Genomic DNA, 17,372 nt, shown 5'->3' with positions numbered 1-17,372 from the left:
AAACTGTCTTAATATGGTATTAATTATGTTATTCCTTTCGTTATTCGTAAGAAAGAAAAACAAAGGAGTTTTACTGGGTAGTTCAAATTGTAGCCATTATTTCAATAACACAAGAAACCAATGATATTCCACTGAAGACACAATGGAACGAATTATGGATGTCTCTTCTCATGTTGTTTTCATGTGCTATATATTTGTGTGCTTTGTGCACTCATAGACATTATGGTAACCAGCTGAGTATGTTGTATGTTTACTTAAATTGTATAAAAAAAACTACATTTGAAGTTTATCATTCTGGTTCTAGTTAGTGCTTACGACTTACAAAATTGAGACAAGAAATAAGAAAGTTTTGTCATTCTCATAGGATTCGTGGAAATGCAATATAAAATCTGAACAGAGATTTGTAATGGTGAAATATCTATCACGCCGATACAAGAAATTTCAATCTAGTCTGATAAACAGATACGCATTGCACTGTCTTACTACGGCATTTATGGTTTTATAAATGACAGATCATTGCAGGCAAACACGATACTGTGCATGCTATTTGCTCTATCGTTTATTAGACTATTAATACTACGTCAATTCAATACTAACATTCATATTTTCTACGTATGATGTTTCCGCATGTAGATTAGGAATCGATTTAATTTTTACTTAATCACTAATTACCAGCAGGACAATCTGTCCACTGTCGTTTCTATGCCAACAATATTGGGCGCGTTTTATGTCAAATTCTTGCTTGTTACCTTATTTAGCAATATCACCAAGTAAAAGTTAATATTAATTCAATGTATTAATATAAAGATGAATCCAATTAGATGGAATCGAAAAAATATTGGTTACACCTGACCAATCCTCTAAAGAGAGTCACTGACCTCAGTGATATGTACATGGTTGTATGGTGACAAGACCAGATCTGTACCGTAAATCACTCCTTCGCTTATCTATGCGGTTTTCAAGGAGGTCAACAGTGCACAACTTTAGAGAGATTGTACAAAAGATACATAGACTGATTCATAGAAATGTAGATACAGTATAGACAAAAATAATGGATTCAAAGGAAACTATATTTTATGTTATTTTATAGGGTTTTGATGTAGAAAAAATTATGTATAGTAGGGTAGGTTGATTTGTACCCGTGCAAACAACAGATCAGACTCCACCTTTGCAGCACAAAACAATGTTCGATAGGAAAGCGAGTCTTTAATATCCTAATCAGACAGACTTATTTTGCCTGGTGTTCCAGGTTTCGTTTACATTGTTTTCATTAACAATTTGGCATTACATAAATGGGTTGACCAAGATAAATGGCGATTTTCGTCGATGAAGCAGAAGACGCTCTTTTGCATTGATCTCCTTTTAAATCTTTCCTTTATTCATATTAAACCTTAGCATACAGACTCGGACTTTGTTTTTCGTATTTTCTTCGTTGTTTTAATTCATGTTTAGTGTCATTTTTCAGAAAATACACCTGTCTTTGAAATATACGGATAACATACCTCCCCTTCAATCTCTTAACAAGGATGATGGTCAATTTTAAGTTCTTGATTCTCTCACGTTCTCGTCAAACATGCTACAGATATATACCCCATGTCAAATGCACTACAGAGATACCTCTCGTCAAATACGTTTCAGATATACGTCTTGAAATTAGGAGCCGATCATTGTGAAGCTGCAGGCAACGATTAAATGGTAATAATATATGTATAAACCTACACACATCTAAAATACACTCACATATAACGAATGTTTTAAAATAGCATAGGATAAAATTCCTCTCTCGTTTCTGTTAATATAGATATCACCGAACTTTAGAATAATACAGCATGTTCTGGGTCATTTATGAGTAGGATGAATTGACAGGGAAAAAAGTTATATTCAGGGTTGTGACCTAGTTCATATTCTCAAGAGCTATTAAGTGTCTTTCATATAATAAAGATGTTGAATATTTAGTTTATTTGTGATAAAACGAAAGTTTATCTGATATAATCTTCGAATCATATTCATGATAATATCGCAATTTTAAAATTTTTACCACAGCACATTTTCGTGATATTCGACTATTTCAACAGGACTTGCTATAAAACGGCTGTAAATGTTACCACACCATCTGATTATGTAGGCGTATAAGTTTGATTCAGGACTGTACCATTGTGTCAAAGTAGATAAATATCTGATATAGTTTTACACTGAATATTATCGGTATGATAACGGACTGATATGACACAGGGGACTGCGAAAATCATAATCGTTAAAACGTTTAACTGATAAAATATAGATTCGCGACATTCCTACAAAATTACAGGCCCCTGTGAGATCGCTACGGTTATCCAGATACCGTGACTGATGCACTTTGGACAGCCGGCCCTACATCCCGTGGAGATTTCAATATGGCGGACCTAAGCCTTCTGGCCATTTATAGGTAAAATATACATTATTTTACAATTAATTCTGATCTTATTATAACAATATTGATATATTTATGATTTCTGTTATTTGCAGAATATAATTACGTAGTCATATACATTGTATTTGCAATGATATGCTGGAAATTCAGTACTGGTGAAGGCGAGGATTCGGGTATGATATAAAGGCGCCCTATAATGTTTTTTTAATCACACCAAATACGCGACAAGAAGTATCACTCATTCATAGAGTATTCTACTTGATAAAGTGTGGCATTTAAAATGGCTTATATTATAACTTAACATTGAAGAGTGTTTTTTGTCTCGATATTGATAATTCTGTATAAACGCCACATAGCGAAATGTATTATGGCATCGCAAGAAACCTGAATTTGAAAACAAAAGTCTTTCTGTCCTATTCTGTTGTTTGTACTATTTCTACATGGTTAAAATTTGTTTTGAATTTTAGTCTAGTTCAATTTTATTTCTTTATTTTGCTATTCTGATAGTTTGTGTTATTTCTACTCAGAGACTGCCGCTTGTTATTTGTTGTACATATCTTATAAACAAAAAACAACAGGGAAAAGAAATGTTTTCAAATGGTCATTTATTAAATGACAGGAACATTTCAAATACAACCATAATATCAATCACTGTTGTTATATAATATATAGATCTGAATGACATTAACTTCAGTCTATATGTACAACAAAAAGATGGGGTACAAATTATCGGCACCGATGAAATAAATGATATTTCTGTCGATTAAATTTGATTTTCCAATGTTTTATCTTAGGACATACACCCTTAAGCATCACTGACTTGTCCTACAGGGACGAAACAGATGAAGCAATGCATTTTAATCTTTGGCTCCTCTGTATCTGATTCTAAATTCATATTTGAAGGTGTTATTCAGCCAGTTGTGTGTATTTTGAGTTATTGATTATTTCCTTTCTCCACAGATCTGCCGTGTTGTTGTTAGGCATCTTGTACATGTCCCAACCTGGACATACCCAGAAACACGGAATCGACACAAGCATATGTGATACCAAATTAATCACCGACTCGCGTAAGTTATATTTAGATATAGTTATTCTTGTAATTCCACAGCAATGTTATATATGAATAGGTCTAGTCTTTATATCTTAAACTTAAATAGCATGCACATTAGTTTTCTTAATATGCATTTTTAAGAATAAAAATAAGATTCGGTTACTTTGAGCGGAATAATACACAATGGTCGAAGAGATGTAAATTTGAATAAAATAAATTTGTTTATTATAGTTTAAGGACAATCACAGCAGCATAAGTAACATTTAATAACCGACAACAATAGATATAAATGTTCAAATGATTTATATTGCTTAGAAAGGAAGTGATAGAGTGTGAGAGAGTCATAAGGTAAGGTATCTATGTCTGTAGATTCAAACAATTAGTTGCTCGCTGTGTATAATTACTTTGATCTGAGGGTCTCCTTTCATTTATTTGTTCTCCACTTAAAAGTCGTCTAGCTGGTAATCAATCATTCTGGCTGGATTTCAGCTATAAATAGATTTCCTATAAAATAAATTCTTACTTATTCTAATTGCTTGTGAAATAACATTTATGTTAATTTCCTGAAAAAAAAATGATATTGAGACACGACTTAATTTCTTTAACAAGCAAGTATTAGCTTATCCATGTAAACCTTTGTAAAGGCTTATTTTTAGGTCAGCCTGTTTTCATCTTATTGTTTGAATAAGTCAGATGTATTAAAACTATGTTGACGGTTTTCATCAATATTCATATTGAAAACGACTTTTTCAGCGACACCTAAGCGGCCTCAGCTTCCGTCCAAATACACAGTGTCAATCGAAGCGAATATTGAGAACCACAATTACACTACTGATTATGTCGAGTATTATGATGGGACACGAAATATGGGCGCCACGCACCAATGGTTTCTCGGATTTCATGTCTATAGCATCTACTCACCCGGAACTGACGAACTCTTCACGGTAGAGACGCAAACAAGTAAGACACGTGATTTCTTAAACACAATGATTCTGTTTACTCCGAATTCCTAATAATGTCAAGATTTTGTCGTGATTTCGTCGAATTTGAATTTGTTTTAAGATTCTGTTGACATGTCGGAATTTTCCCTGTTGATTTTGTTTGCCTGGAGCAGTTACATTATTGTCTCTGTTGTTACTTATCTAATACTAATATATATATAGTTTTGCATTACTATGATGCTTCCATATCAAAGTAAAATGTGAATTACCAGCTCATGAACTGCCAGTGGCGTAGGACTATTGAGATTAACGTAAGCAAATTAATATGTACCACATCTATATGCAAATTGAAAATGTTAAAATAGAATAAATTAACTACTTTTAGTTGCCATTCAATGGGCATATGAATGCCAACAGGACAAAGATGAATTTGCCTCCTGCATTTTTATGCTCATAAATGTCAGCAATAAGCCGTTAGATGTTTAAATAAATCTTACAGGTTTTAGGGAGAGACAATCTTAACTTATTCAATAATTATTACAGAAACCTGTACAACTGACAATCTGGCAACTGCCGGACCAAAGTACATTTTCGGTTACCAGCCCAGTACGGCCAACCCAAAAGTCGGAAAACTCTTCACAGCCGCTGGAGCTCTCAGGTAAATTCGACAATATAGTCAAATCTGCAAAACTGGCCTCCCTATGAAACAAATATAAAACATCTAGCTATTGGTCTGGTATTTGTGTGCAAACAAATCAAGATTTAATTCTCGAATAATCGTTATGAGAAACATAATGAAGTCAGAGCCGAATCCTCCTTTTTGATTGAGTGTTTAATCTCAACACAGGTTTGGTAACGGAACAAAAGAGCAATATATGGGAACAAGAAGCATCCGTGGCATCACGGCAGATTACTGGAAGTCTTGTATGTACTGGCCTAGCATGGACGCTACAATGGAGGTACACTGGTACTTCACAAGTACGTAGCCATCATAGCATGTTCTGGATATCAATTTACAACTTACATTCCAGGTGCATATAATTTTTGTTAGGGAATATTAGAATATTCTACAGAGATTGAATGTTAAATTAATCGTAGGGGTGTGGAATAGTTCTGCTTTAAATTGTGCTACATCGGTTGGAGTCAGTATTGTTCTCATTTACGGAAAAATAGATATCTGTCGTAAATATATAGGTTGCTTGCTCCTTTATTTGCACGCGCGAAGTAAAAGTGTCGAGTATATTTTTGTTGAACGTAAGCGGAAGATGCTTACTCGTACGGAACAACACTTGGTCCTATTTCCCTTGTACTTTTTCAGGAGTATCCGTTAAATAAGTACTTTTTGGTTCTTATTTTGTCACAGTTTTATTGAATTAGAATTTGGAATTTTTGGTGTTTCCGTTGTACTCCACATTTTAGAAATAACATTTCATTTCATGCAATACAAATATGGGATATAATTTGTAAGTATGAAGACGTTCCCGATCTTCCAGGGAATAAGAAGGTTACATTCTCCTAAATATTACCGTATAATACACTATTGACACGCTAATTCAGTATTCAGATGAATGACATTTCCGTTATTCACCGATATCACCTGAATTGTTCTTTCAGCAAACCAAATTGCAAAAACCATTATTTGTTCAATTGTTGTTTCCAGAATAATTTTTTTTAACCCTTATGATTTTTTTTCTTCCTCGTTGCTTTCATATCAACTCCCGACCTCAATTGATGAGACCGTTGGTTGATAGTCAACACAAAATTGGGTGGAAATATGAGAAAGAAGAGTGTACAAATAGTACAAGAATATTAGTGTTAAATAAGATTTCAGATACAAGTATATATGTTGTACTTATACAGACACTGCAGCTTGGGATCCCGCCACAGGAAGGAACTTACCTTCGCCCCTCCGTTGTCAGGTTCATGGGAAAGTGTGGTCCGGCAATCCTCATACATTTAACCACACGTATGAGTTCAATCGCTTCAGTACGACCTGGGCAAACCACCATCCATTTGAGGTATATTTTTACTTGCAATATTTTAATACATTATTTATTTTTTTCCTCAGGAGTTATCGTTCTTCTCCTTGTAAAGAATGCTGTTCTAAGTTGGTCTCTCCATGAACAGCCAGAAACATTTTTAGTCGGGAGTCAGTCATGTAAACTGAACTTCCTGAGTCTGGAGTCTTGTATGGAGGTTTCGATTCGAGAGAAAAATGATTTTCTTTTGGTTGAAATATATTTATCAAATATTTCAATTATTTTTGTAATAATTGGCAGCGGTTGAAGTACAAAGCTAAAATTGAGATTCAAAAACCTATTTACAAGTCCTTATACAAGGAGTGACAGGATGAATATTATTTCTATAATGATCTTTTATGAAATTCCGATATTTCTTTTTTTTTTTTTTTTTTTGCATTAGACGCCACGAGGTATTGCATGTCCACACAGGAAAGATACGAAACCATTGCCGACTCCGAGTAACTACTTCGTCTTCACAGCAGAAACTCTAAACCTTGACTTCAGCACGATTGGATTTATTAAGGTATAAAGCGCACATATGTCTATCCATATTGGAAGACTCTGTCTCCAATGTCACATTTTTATGTACAAAATACCTTATATTTTAGCCACCTTATGCTATATATATATCGGTGTGTAATTATTTTAATAGGAAAAGGATTTAATAACGTTACTGTAATTTGTGCCCAATACTTATTTTGCTTATTTTGGCAATAGAACATGTTTAAACCAAATTGAAACTTTTCACAGATGAACATATGACTCGTCTTTAACTCAAATGCGGATTATGAGCTATATCCAATGGAATTTAGGAACCCGTTCTTTAGTTTTTATTGTTCAAGTCGAGTTTGTGTTTTTTTATTAATAAATTGCGATATTGCTATCTCCGAGTATATATGCCTCATTTCGAATTGTTTATCTTTGATTCTGAAGAAATCACCAAACGTTGTTTTGCTTGGACCAAGACAGTTACTCATAAACTGAAGGTGATAGCCTTGGTCAACAAATGCCTGTATACATGCGTAAAAATCATTATTAAAAAACTAGATGCCAGCGGGGACATTTCCGTCGCACCGACACACCTAGTCTTGTAAAGAACAATCATGACCTGGAGTTGTATAAATATAGCAAGATTTAGAATTTTCATTTTAATTAACAACATTAGAGTGAACAGCCCGTATTTGAAACAGCGCTTTTAATGTTAAAATTGAATTTTTTTGGTCAATTCACTTTTTTCATATCTATACTTTATTCTTTTGGAACAGAAATTAAGAAACACCAAGGAAAATGTTATATGCTAAATCGTTAACAACAAAGCTGCTGACAAAGCGACGGAATTTTCGGTCTAAATTTGTACAATTCATTCAATAGACTAGTAACATATAAACGCTCTAATTTGGATTAACTGCAGATAGAATGACAGGTTGTGACATCTTGACACACAGATGATCTAAAATGCATTGCATGTCTTTCCAAATGATATACATATATATATATATATCAATCTTTCGTGTGATCAAGCTAGAAACCAAAGACCATATACTTATCATATTAAATATCAAAGTGCTTTTGAAAAAAAATCCCTTGAGTGTGAGATAAACTGCATTTGATTCATTTGTTAATGATAATTTTACTACAAATGCAAGATGTTAGTGTTTGTATGTTCCAGCAGTGACGTCGTGTTCTATTGAATTGCAGGAATGGTATGCCAAAGACATGAACCTTGTACGGTATGACTACAAACCCGACCCTGCGAATATTAGCCCGTACGGATACAACATGTTGTCCGAAATTCATGACTTCTCTGAAGGTGTCGTATCGTTTTAAAATAATGAAATAAAAAGTCTTTAGCTCCTAAATTACACTCCACATTGCTCGTTTTCAGGAGCGTTGTTACCACAAAGTAGTATGCCATTGAGCCGAAGACGCTTACCCTTCCGGGACAACGGGTGATTTTCCCCTGATGCATTGTACCTTTTCAAGGTTTTTATGAAATTGTTGCGTTTTTCAGGTATTGCTTACATACGGGATGCTACAACTGGAAACTGTTCCTTAACAACAATATCAGCGCGTGGTATTGACGCCAAATCTGTTGACCCTACTCACGTGAGAATTAGAACATCCCAGGAATTCTTCAATCTTGACAAAGCGTCATATCAATATGAAGGGACGGTGAGTATATGTTTTTTTGTTTGTTTTGTTTTTCTTTGTCTTTGTCTTAATCAAAATGACAATGCTTTTCTTGGTGTCTTGTCCATTTGTGTTATAGAGTATTAGCATCGATAGAATACATTCATGCTGTAATATCTGGTGTGATTCAAACTAAGTGATAGACAACAATTACCCTCTCTTTTTACTCCAGAACCAAACTATGAAAACAATATAAAACGGTATGAATTTATATACTCTGGTTTGATAAAGTGTGACAGAATATGTTTCTCTCCAAATTCTTCTCATTTAACAGACTGAATATGAAGTTCTACATCGGTTTTGAAACCAGCATTTTCAGTAGTAATTTATGTAAGGACAAAGCAGGGAAAGAAATTCGTATGAATTGCTAGTGTCCAGATATGGTACAGGTCATTCTGTAATGAAGTTGTTGATAATGTCAAAATCAGGACAGTCCAAACTGGACACTGTTTGTTGTTAACCTACTGCAGTGTTTTCACGCTGTTCAATTTGTTACAGAGACATGTGAGGGGCATGGACGCGGACGTTTGGGTAGCGACCCGAACAGACTGGCCTCCCGGTTCTGTTGGTCAAAATTCCACCTGGGAGTGGTACTTTGCCAGGGTAAGTATCAAGTGATTGTTTCTTGTTATCGATTATAACACGGAGTAAGCGCGAATAAAAACGTGGATATAATGAAAACACAGAATATGAAAAGGACAGTATGTACAGGACGGTTTTCTGTTACATTCCTCCAGGAAATTTTTAAACTTGTATCTTACTATGAAGAAGTAGATAAGTGGATTTTGAAGTCTCGCATTGTCTCGCGGAGAGGAGTTAAAATCGATATGTCACTGGAAACATTTAAGAGACAAGATTCATCGGAAAGGAAAATATGCATTAATCACATTAGACTAATAAGTATGCAAATGGGTCTGATGATGTAGGGAAAGAAGGGAGGTAATCAGTAAACGATAGAGACAGGATAAAGTTACATTGATATCTATGACATCTATGTACCTCAATATTTAAATATTTGTAATTATTTTTCGGTCCCATTTGTTGTATGTATTTTGTTATTATGGCACATTCCAGGGAACCATTTATATATATCATACGTAATAAAATATTAAAACCATTTCTTATTTATAATCTGTAATAATATTTATTAATTAGTTATATCAATATTTCTTATTTTCAGCAAGGATGGCGGGAAAGCACAGGCCACACCTATGTGTTCGGAATGCCTCTGATGCTTAGTGTCACATCGAATAATGTACGTAGATATTGTTCATTGGGATATTGTGATATCTTCAATATCAAATTTTAGTTCATTCCTAATATGACTGATTATGCCGTTTTCACAATATGGCGAACGTTTTTAGAATATTATCCTCGATACTCCAGGAATTACGCTCACTTTCGCTCTCTGCATACTTCGAACAAGTCTTGGAAAATTGAAGGCACACGCGAAGTAATTTGATTGGTTCCAGGAAAAAAGACCTGACCAATCACAGGCTGATACGCTTCTTTTGAAGATTACAGAGGAACAACACTCAACTTAAGAGCCATTACAGTATACTGTTATATCACCTCGAGATTGGTTTGATGCACAACAAATGATGAAACTAATCTTTTTGTCTTGTCCACAAGGTGGCGCACAGAGAAAACAGAGCGAAAGTGATCGTAAACCCTGGCGTATCGAGGACTTTAGATCGTTAGAAGAGCTGAATACGCGTAGTTCTCCCTATTTGTCTAAATTCTTGAAACAGAGTGGGATTTCGTAATAACATCTCAGTTATAATAATATACTCATTCCATAAGGGAATTCTACGTGAAATGACGTTATTAAATCACAGGAAGAAATTGGGAAGTGGTAGGATGGGGAAAGGAACTGTTTACAGACATAGATGGGATTTGACTTTGTCAACTCCTTTCTTTTACAGTACGGTTCGATTGTCTATAACACCTATAATTTTGATGAAGAGAAACCAGAACCTTGGGACTTTGACATCAGTAGGTGTTACAACTATACAAACAGACAAGATTTCGCCTTTAAGATACCAGGTACGTTTTCTTCGTCAGCACCACTGTCGCCATTTATTGAATGTAGAATTGCAATGACATGTATTGGTTAATGTCATACTCAGGGAAAATTGAATTCAGTTGGATGTGTAGTAGAAAACTATCACGGTCAAAATATTAGCCTTAACATACCGCTCTGCTAGAAGGATCATCTCTATTGCTAGATCGGTTGATCTTAAGACTAGTAAACCAGAGGTCTCGGGTTCGAATCCTAGCGAATGCATTAAAATAAATAATATTTTCTGATACAAAGTGTTTAAGGTTATAGTTTATCACCGATTCATGGCTAAACGTTTGTTTCGACCTTTTTGTTGTTTTACAGTTTAGGTCCTTGCACCATTGAGAACCCTTTGTAATGTGATTGGTTTCATTATTTAGCACACTCATTATCAAATTATTAATTTCTCAGTTTGGTTCCCTTCTTCTTACTTCGAAACATGTCAATTTTTCCTTGGAATTACCATGAGGAATCAGAAGACGCATACTATTTAGAGACACCTGGTCTTATTCTCTGTGTACGCTTATAGAAGTCTTCCTTTCGTTTGTTCATACTGTACTCTAGTTTTATTGAATTTGTGTTTTCTTGGCATATTGGTATTTTTGTGTTGTGTTGTTGGGAATGGTTTCATTCAATGCTTTGTATAATTTTGAATCATTTCAGCTTTTATTTCTTGTCACTGTCAAAAACGAAGAGGTTAAATTATTTCCTCTCTTCAATGTTGATATTTTCAGGACTTTCTATATTCAAGTCGTATAAGGACGAAACAGCATTATTTAGCTTTACTTTTAACCTTTTCATACAGAACTTGTATGTATGGAAAGGTGTTATTGTCAGTCTTTGGAACAATCTTAAATAGACAGCATACATGCATTTCATATTTACCTTGAACGGTACTTATTTGTTTCCAATAAATCCAAGAAATTTTGAACGATAGAGGAGATTACGAAACTTAAAACTTTATGAGACGTTTTTCATAAACTATTTGATAATTTTTTTTAAAGGAAGTTACCAAACTATGGTTGCATCAAATCTACAAGGTTTCAAATACAACGTTTTGATTGCCGTCCACAAGGCAGCAACAGTTTCCACGTTACGTATTACCAACATCAAGGTATGTGTCTGATAAATCGATTACCTCCCTTGGTCTTCATCTGTATACCTGGCCGTTGTTTATGTGCAATATTCAACGAAACTTATAACGTTTTATCCATACGAAACTAATGAAGAAATACATGCCATTTTTAATACAGGACCATTATATTATAAAATCTGTTCTAACAGTCACATAATTCGAAACTTCGGCTGTGATAAAGGAGCTGGTCCTCATGTCTAGATAACACCATGAATTGGAAGTTATGTGGTGGGTTGACGCTATACATTTGTACACTCTTTGAAGAATAGATAATAACTATGATTTAAATAGCCTTGCTGTTATAATAGTATTTATAACCACCTCCATTACAATACAGTGTTAGAAAAGTCATTATTCGACGTGAAACACGATGAAAGGAGACCCAACTGCTCAAAAACACGAAATTTAATCACATTACACACTGATTAAAAATCCGTTATCATTTAAACTTTCACACGCAATATTCTGTCCTGTTGACATGAAAGTTGTCATGTGAATGTATTTTGAGTTTTTTTTTTGTTTTTTTTTTTTGTAACAAAATCCAGCTTTCTTATGATTCTGTAATGTATATAAATGTTAAACAATTAACTTCCCTACATATGTCTAGTACCATTTGTCCATTATCTTTAGTTTCGTATCAAATGAACTTTCATTTTTTTTCAAAACTTGACAATATCCTTGTGGCATTGTTGTCTTTTTTCGGTAAATGAACCATTACAGACGTTCTAAGAATTGTTAAACATCTCAAATACTTTTATGTTTTTTTTATATAAAAGTTCTTTGAATGTTCTGAACAAGATGAATTTTCTACCGTGCTTAGTCTCTTCTTTATATTTGACCTTTGAACTCAATAGATTGACTACGACGACTCCAACATTCTCGTGTTCTTGACTTTACTTGGGACGCCAAGAATACAAGGGGATGTAAACAACCCTGTCACACAAGTCAGTTTGTCCACGGCGGCCACACTTCTGACCAACGCTATCAACAGTAATCAACTCAGGATTTCCGCGGGAACAGGACAAACGGTATGTGTAACATTCGGCATCTGTTTTCCTTGATCGAAGATATATATTTTTGCATGCAGAAGTCGTTTTAAGAATGTAATATTTATATTCCCGGTGTGTGTCCTCTATCTTACCAACAAAATTTTGACTCTTTTCTATCAGATGTCGGGCTGTTTCGTCATTGCGTAAAACGCCCAATAATTCTTCATTTCTACGGTGTAAGAAATGAGAAAAAAAAATATAAATGTTGTTGTGTTCTGGTGTGTATACTGCATGTTTGTTTATTTTCAAGAAAACATTCCCAAGAAGTTTACTCGCGACAGCAAAATAAAAAAAAACTTTTAAGTGAATATTGCCTGAATTACCGCTTCAAACGCAACCTGTCTATAAGGGCAATAACGACTGCCTAAAACACGCATATATATATATATATATATAAGAAAATGTTTGTCTTATTTCACAATTCTACTTAGGTTATTTATAATGTATAGTGAAACCTTCTGGATAAAGGTACAACTACTTATCGACGAACTCAGTTACTCAAGAAAAGGAATGTATCATAAAACGGTATTATGTGTATTGGTCATGTCTGCAAGAAAAGTGTACACAAAGTGTATACAAAGTGTATACAAAGTATAGTGTATACAAAGTGTACACAAAGTATAGTGTATACAAAGTGTATACAAAGTATAGTGTATACAAAGTGTATACAAAGTGAAAGTGTATACAAAGTGATAGTGTATACAAAGTCTATACAAAGTATAGTGTATACCAAGTGTATACAAAGTGTATACAAAGTATAGTGTATACAAAGTGTATACAAAGTGATAGTGTATACAAAGTGATAATGTATACAAAGTGATAGTGTATACAAAGTGTATACAAAGTGTATACAAAGTATAGTGTATACAAAGTGTATACAAAGTGATAGTGTATACAAAGTGATAGTGTATACAAAGTGATGGTGTATACAAAGTGTATACATAGTATAGTGTATACATAGTATAGTGTATACAAAGTGTATTCAAAGTGTATACAAAGTATAGTGTATACAAAGTGTATACAAAGTGTACACAAAGTGTATACAAAGTATAGTGTATACAAATTATAGTGTATACAAAGTGTATACTAAGTAGAGTGTATACAAAGTATAGTGGATACAAAGTATAGTGTATACAAAGTATATACTAAGTATAGTGTATACTAAGTATAGTGTATACAAAGTATAGTGTATACAAAGTGTATACTAAGTATAGTGTATACTAAGTATAGTGTATACTAAGTATAGTGTACACAAAGTATAGTGTATACAAAGTGTATACAAAGTGTACACAAAGTGTATACAAAGTATAGTGTATACATAGTATAGTGTATACAAAGTGTATACTAAGTATAGTGTATACAACACTAAGTATAGTGTATACAAAGTATAGTGTATACAAAATAAAGTGTATACTAAGTATAGTGTATACTAAGTATAGTGTATACTAAGTATAGTGTATACAAAGTATAGTGTATACAAAGTGTATACTAAGTATAGTGTATACAAAATATAGTGTATACTAAGTATAGTGTATACAAAGTATAGTGTATACAAAGTGTACACAAAGTATAGTGTATACAAAGTGTATACAAAGTGTATACAAAGTATAGTGTATACAAAGTGTATACAAAGTATAGTGTATACAAAGTATAGTGTATTTGTATAGTGTATACAAAGTATAGTGTATACTAAGTATAGTGGATACAAAGTATAGTGTATACAAAGTGTATACTAAGTATAGTGTATACTAAGTATAGTGTATACAAAGTATAGTGTATACAAAGTGTATACTAAGTATAGTGTATACTAAGTATAGTGTATACAAAGTATAGTGTATACAAAGTATAGTGTATACAAAGTGTATACTAAGTATAGTGTATACTAAGTATAGTGGATACAAAGTATAGTGTATACAAAGTGTATACTAAGTATAGTGTATACTAAGTATAGTGTATACAAAGTATAGTGTATACAAAGTGTATACAAAGTATAGTGTATACAAAGTATAGTGTATACAAAATATAGTGTATACAAAGTGTATACTAAGTATAGTGTATACAAAGTATAGTGTATGTAAATGTTTGATCTCTGTGTTAGTTTTATACACTTCCCTGTAGTTTGATGTAGTAAAAAACAGCACTTATTGTCATTAAGTGTTGTCTGTTAACCTATGAACTAGAGAATTTGAAGTACAAGACTTGTGACCTCCTTATCAAGATTTAAAAACTTTATTGTAACCAGTTCTTGTTACCTAAATTGCCTCCTGGGTTTTAGCAATATAGGCTTCTGGCATGACTTATCAGTTCTAAATGGACAAAACAACTGTATGATACATTGAAGTTAATTATCCGGATATACTGTGTGTAACGTTTTATTGTAGATGATACTCAGTTGTGTATCTTTTTACCATTCTAACAGATGACAACCTTGACAGCACAGCCGTATTCTTTGACCCAGTCCAGCCATACTGTAGAAAAAGGTTACTACGTTCCTCCGAAAACAGCAACCACCTACTCAGCAGGTTTGTTTGTAAAATTTGTTTGGCTATCGTGATGAGAAAATAACAGGAGAATGATGACATATCTACAGAAATGTCATCGAAATCAAAATTAATCAAACAGATACACGTTTTAAATAAATTGTAAATAAATATATATGTATTGATAAGATAAATAAATAATTAATGAGGGATCCTTGTTCCGAAAGTGTAAACATCCATTTTCTCAAAAGATGACAAAGATGTAAATCCTAGCCAATCTTAGTAATTCCAACACAAGAATACGGTTAACACATTTATACCACGCTTCCTGTCATCTAGGCTTAGTATACTGTAATTATTATCCCACTATGGTCAGATATAATTGTTGTTACGTAACTTATATTAACTATTGATGTGGAAGTAGGTTAATGAAGATCACGTGGTTTTGTTTGATTTTAGGTGCCGTGGCAGGATTAGGAGTCGCCATGGCTGTAGTGTTCTTCATTTTCGGTTTTGCCTGCATGTACATCTATTACCGAAGAAATGGCGGCGCATTTACCAAGAACGATGGAAAGGGATTCGAACCTAAACAGTTCGACAATGATTACGAAAATTCGGCCGTAAAAAGTGGCGACGAATAGGAAAAATAGCTAAAATGTGACGTGATTGTTTGAGCGAAAGAATTGTTTGACCTAGAGCGTGAAATAGTAACCATGGATACCAATTTGCATAAAGTCTCTGCCATGAACAGAAATGCCTAATTTCACTTCAGGTTTAATATTAATCTCGATGATTTAAAGACGTGAGATTATGAGTATAGTGTTTGCAGCAGTAAGACTTAACGTGCACTGTCATTTTCAATCATTTTCGCGATCAAAGGTCACATGGCACTGGTAGAGCCAATTAGAACACTGATATAGATATCACTGGTGATATTTTTGTCTTTCGTAATAACCAAGTGCAATAAAGTTTTTTTTTACAATTTTGCTTTTTTAAAACTTAATTTAGTTTTCTTTCTCAATGAATATTTAAATTCTTATTCTGGGTAATACATTTAATTCCTACATGTATTTTTACGTATATGCAACCTTCTTCTCCATCAATTACTTCCCGTCGTTTCTTTTTCTTTTTAATATATTCATGAACACACGTGTAAATAATGAACGAGGTATGGACATACTTCTCAGGTCTGCTACATATCAAAAACAAGTACGCAAATTAAATTACTACCGATTGCTTGTTAAACAATTTTGAAAATCTAAATAGGGAAACGCTCATTCATGGAGTACAAATTTTCTGTTATGTAAGTCAGTTCGTCATTGACATATTTTTTTTAACAAAAAAGTATCAGTCGTGTTAAAGCTGTCATTAATCCTCTTCCGTGTTTCGACCTTATGTGTATTTCTAGATTAAACTGTCATTGGTATAATACAGGATCATGAAGGTATTATTTATTAAAACTTCGATCTATCGTTATAGAACAGAGGTGTAAGGGAGTTGTAACGCACATGTATACTTATTTTAGCTGTACAGGTCTTTCTTCTGATACATTTATATGCTTTTGTAAGCCGCTTTATTTCGAATAACTTGACTGTGTATTTCGGATAAGCGAAAAACCAGAAATATCTTTAGTGAAATCAACACTTATCTTAAACTTTAAATCAGTATACAAGTATATATATACCTGTAGTTATATCTTACTAAATTGAAAACTTTTCATTAACATCTAACATGATCAATTAACTGCATTTTGTTAATATTTAAAATTATATTTGATAAGTTTTCATGTAATATTATGACTGTAATTTAAATATTAAATGATTTTACACATGATAATATTGAATCTTGTGATACAACACTTCTTTGGATGATTATTGTGTATGTCTATGCAACGCTTTATATATTGTAAAAACATAACGAGGTCACGGGAATAAATCTTAGTCCAAAACAAAACGTAAAGAATCATGGATGTCTCTTATACTGTTTCTTAGCAAATACTTAGGCAAATCTTAAGTAGATCAATCACATTTGGT

General features: G+C 33.3%; 1 protein-coding gene across 1 annotated transcript; it reads left to right on the top strand.

The window, feature by feature from the left end:
* Positions 1–2,393: 2,393 nt before the first annotated feature.
* On the top strand, positions 2,394–15,980 carry LOC132553779 (uncharacterized). The gene is made up of 16 exons (XM_060218054.1): positions 2,394–2,425; positions 3,371–3,477; positions 4,215–4,421; positions 4,946–5,060; positions 5,250–5,380; positions 6,263–6,420; positions 6,824–6,946; positions 8,122–8,233; positions 8,435–8,595; positions 9,112–9,216; positions 9,794–9,868; positions 10,539–10,659; positions 11,680–11,789; positions 12,665–12,838; positions 15,279–15,381; positions 15,799–15,980. Exons 1-16 carry the CDS (start codon positions 2,394–2,396, stop codon positions 15,978–15,980), a joined length of 2,016 nt encoding a protein of 671 aa, XP_060074037.1.
* The last annotated feature ends 1,392 nt before the right edge of the window (positions 15,981–17,372 follow it).

This window comes from Ylistrum balloti, unplaced genomic scaffold, assembly GCF_031769215.1.
Source record: "Ylistrum balloti isolate Yb309-2 unplaced genomic scaffold, AGI_CSIRO_Ybal_v1 Utg370352, whole genome shotgun sequence".
In the NCBI taxonomy this organism is placed as follows: domain Eukaryota; kingdom Metazoa; phylum Mollusca; class Bivalvia; order Pectinida; family Pectinidae; genus Ylistrum; species Ylistrum balloti.
This window is presented reverse-complemented; position numbering and strand designations above follow the sequence as displayed.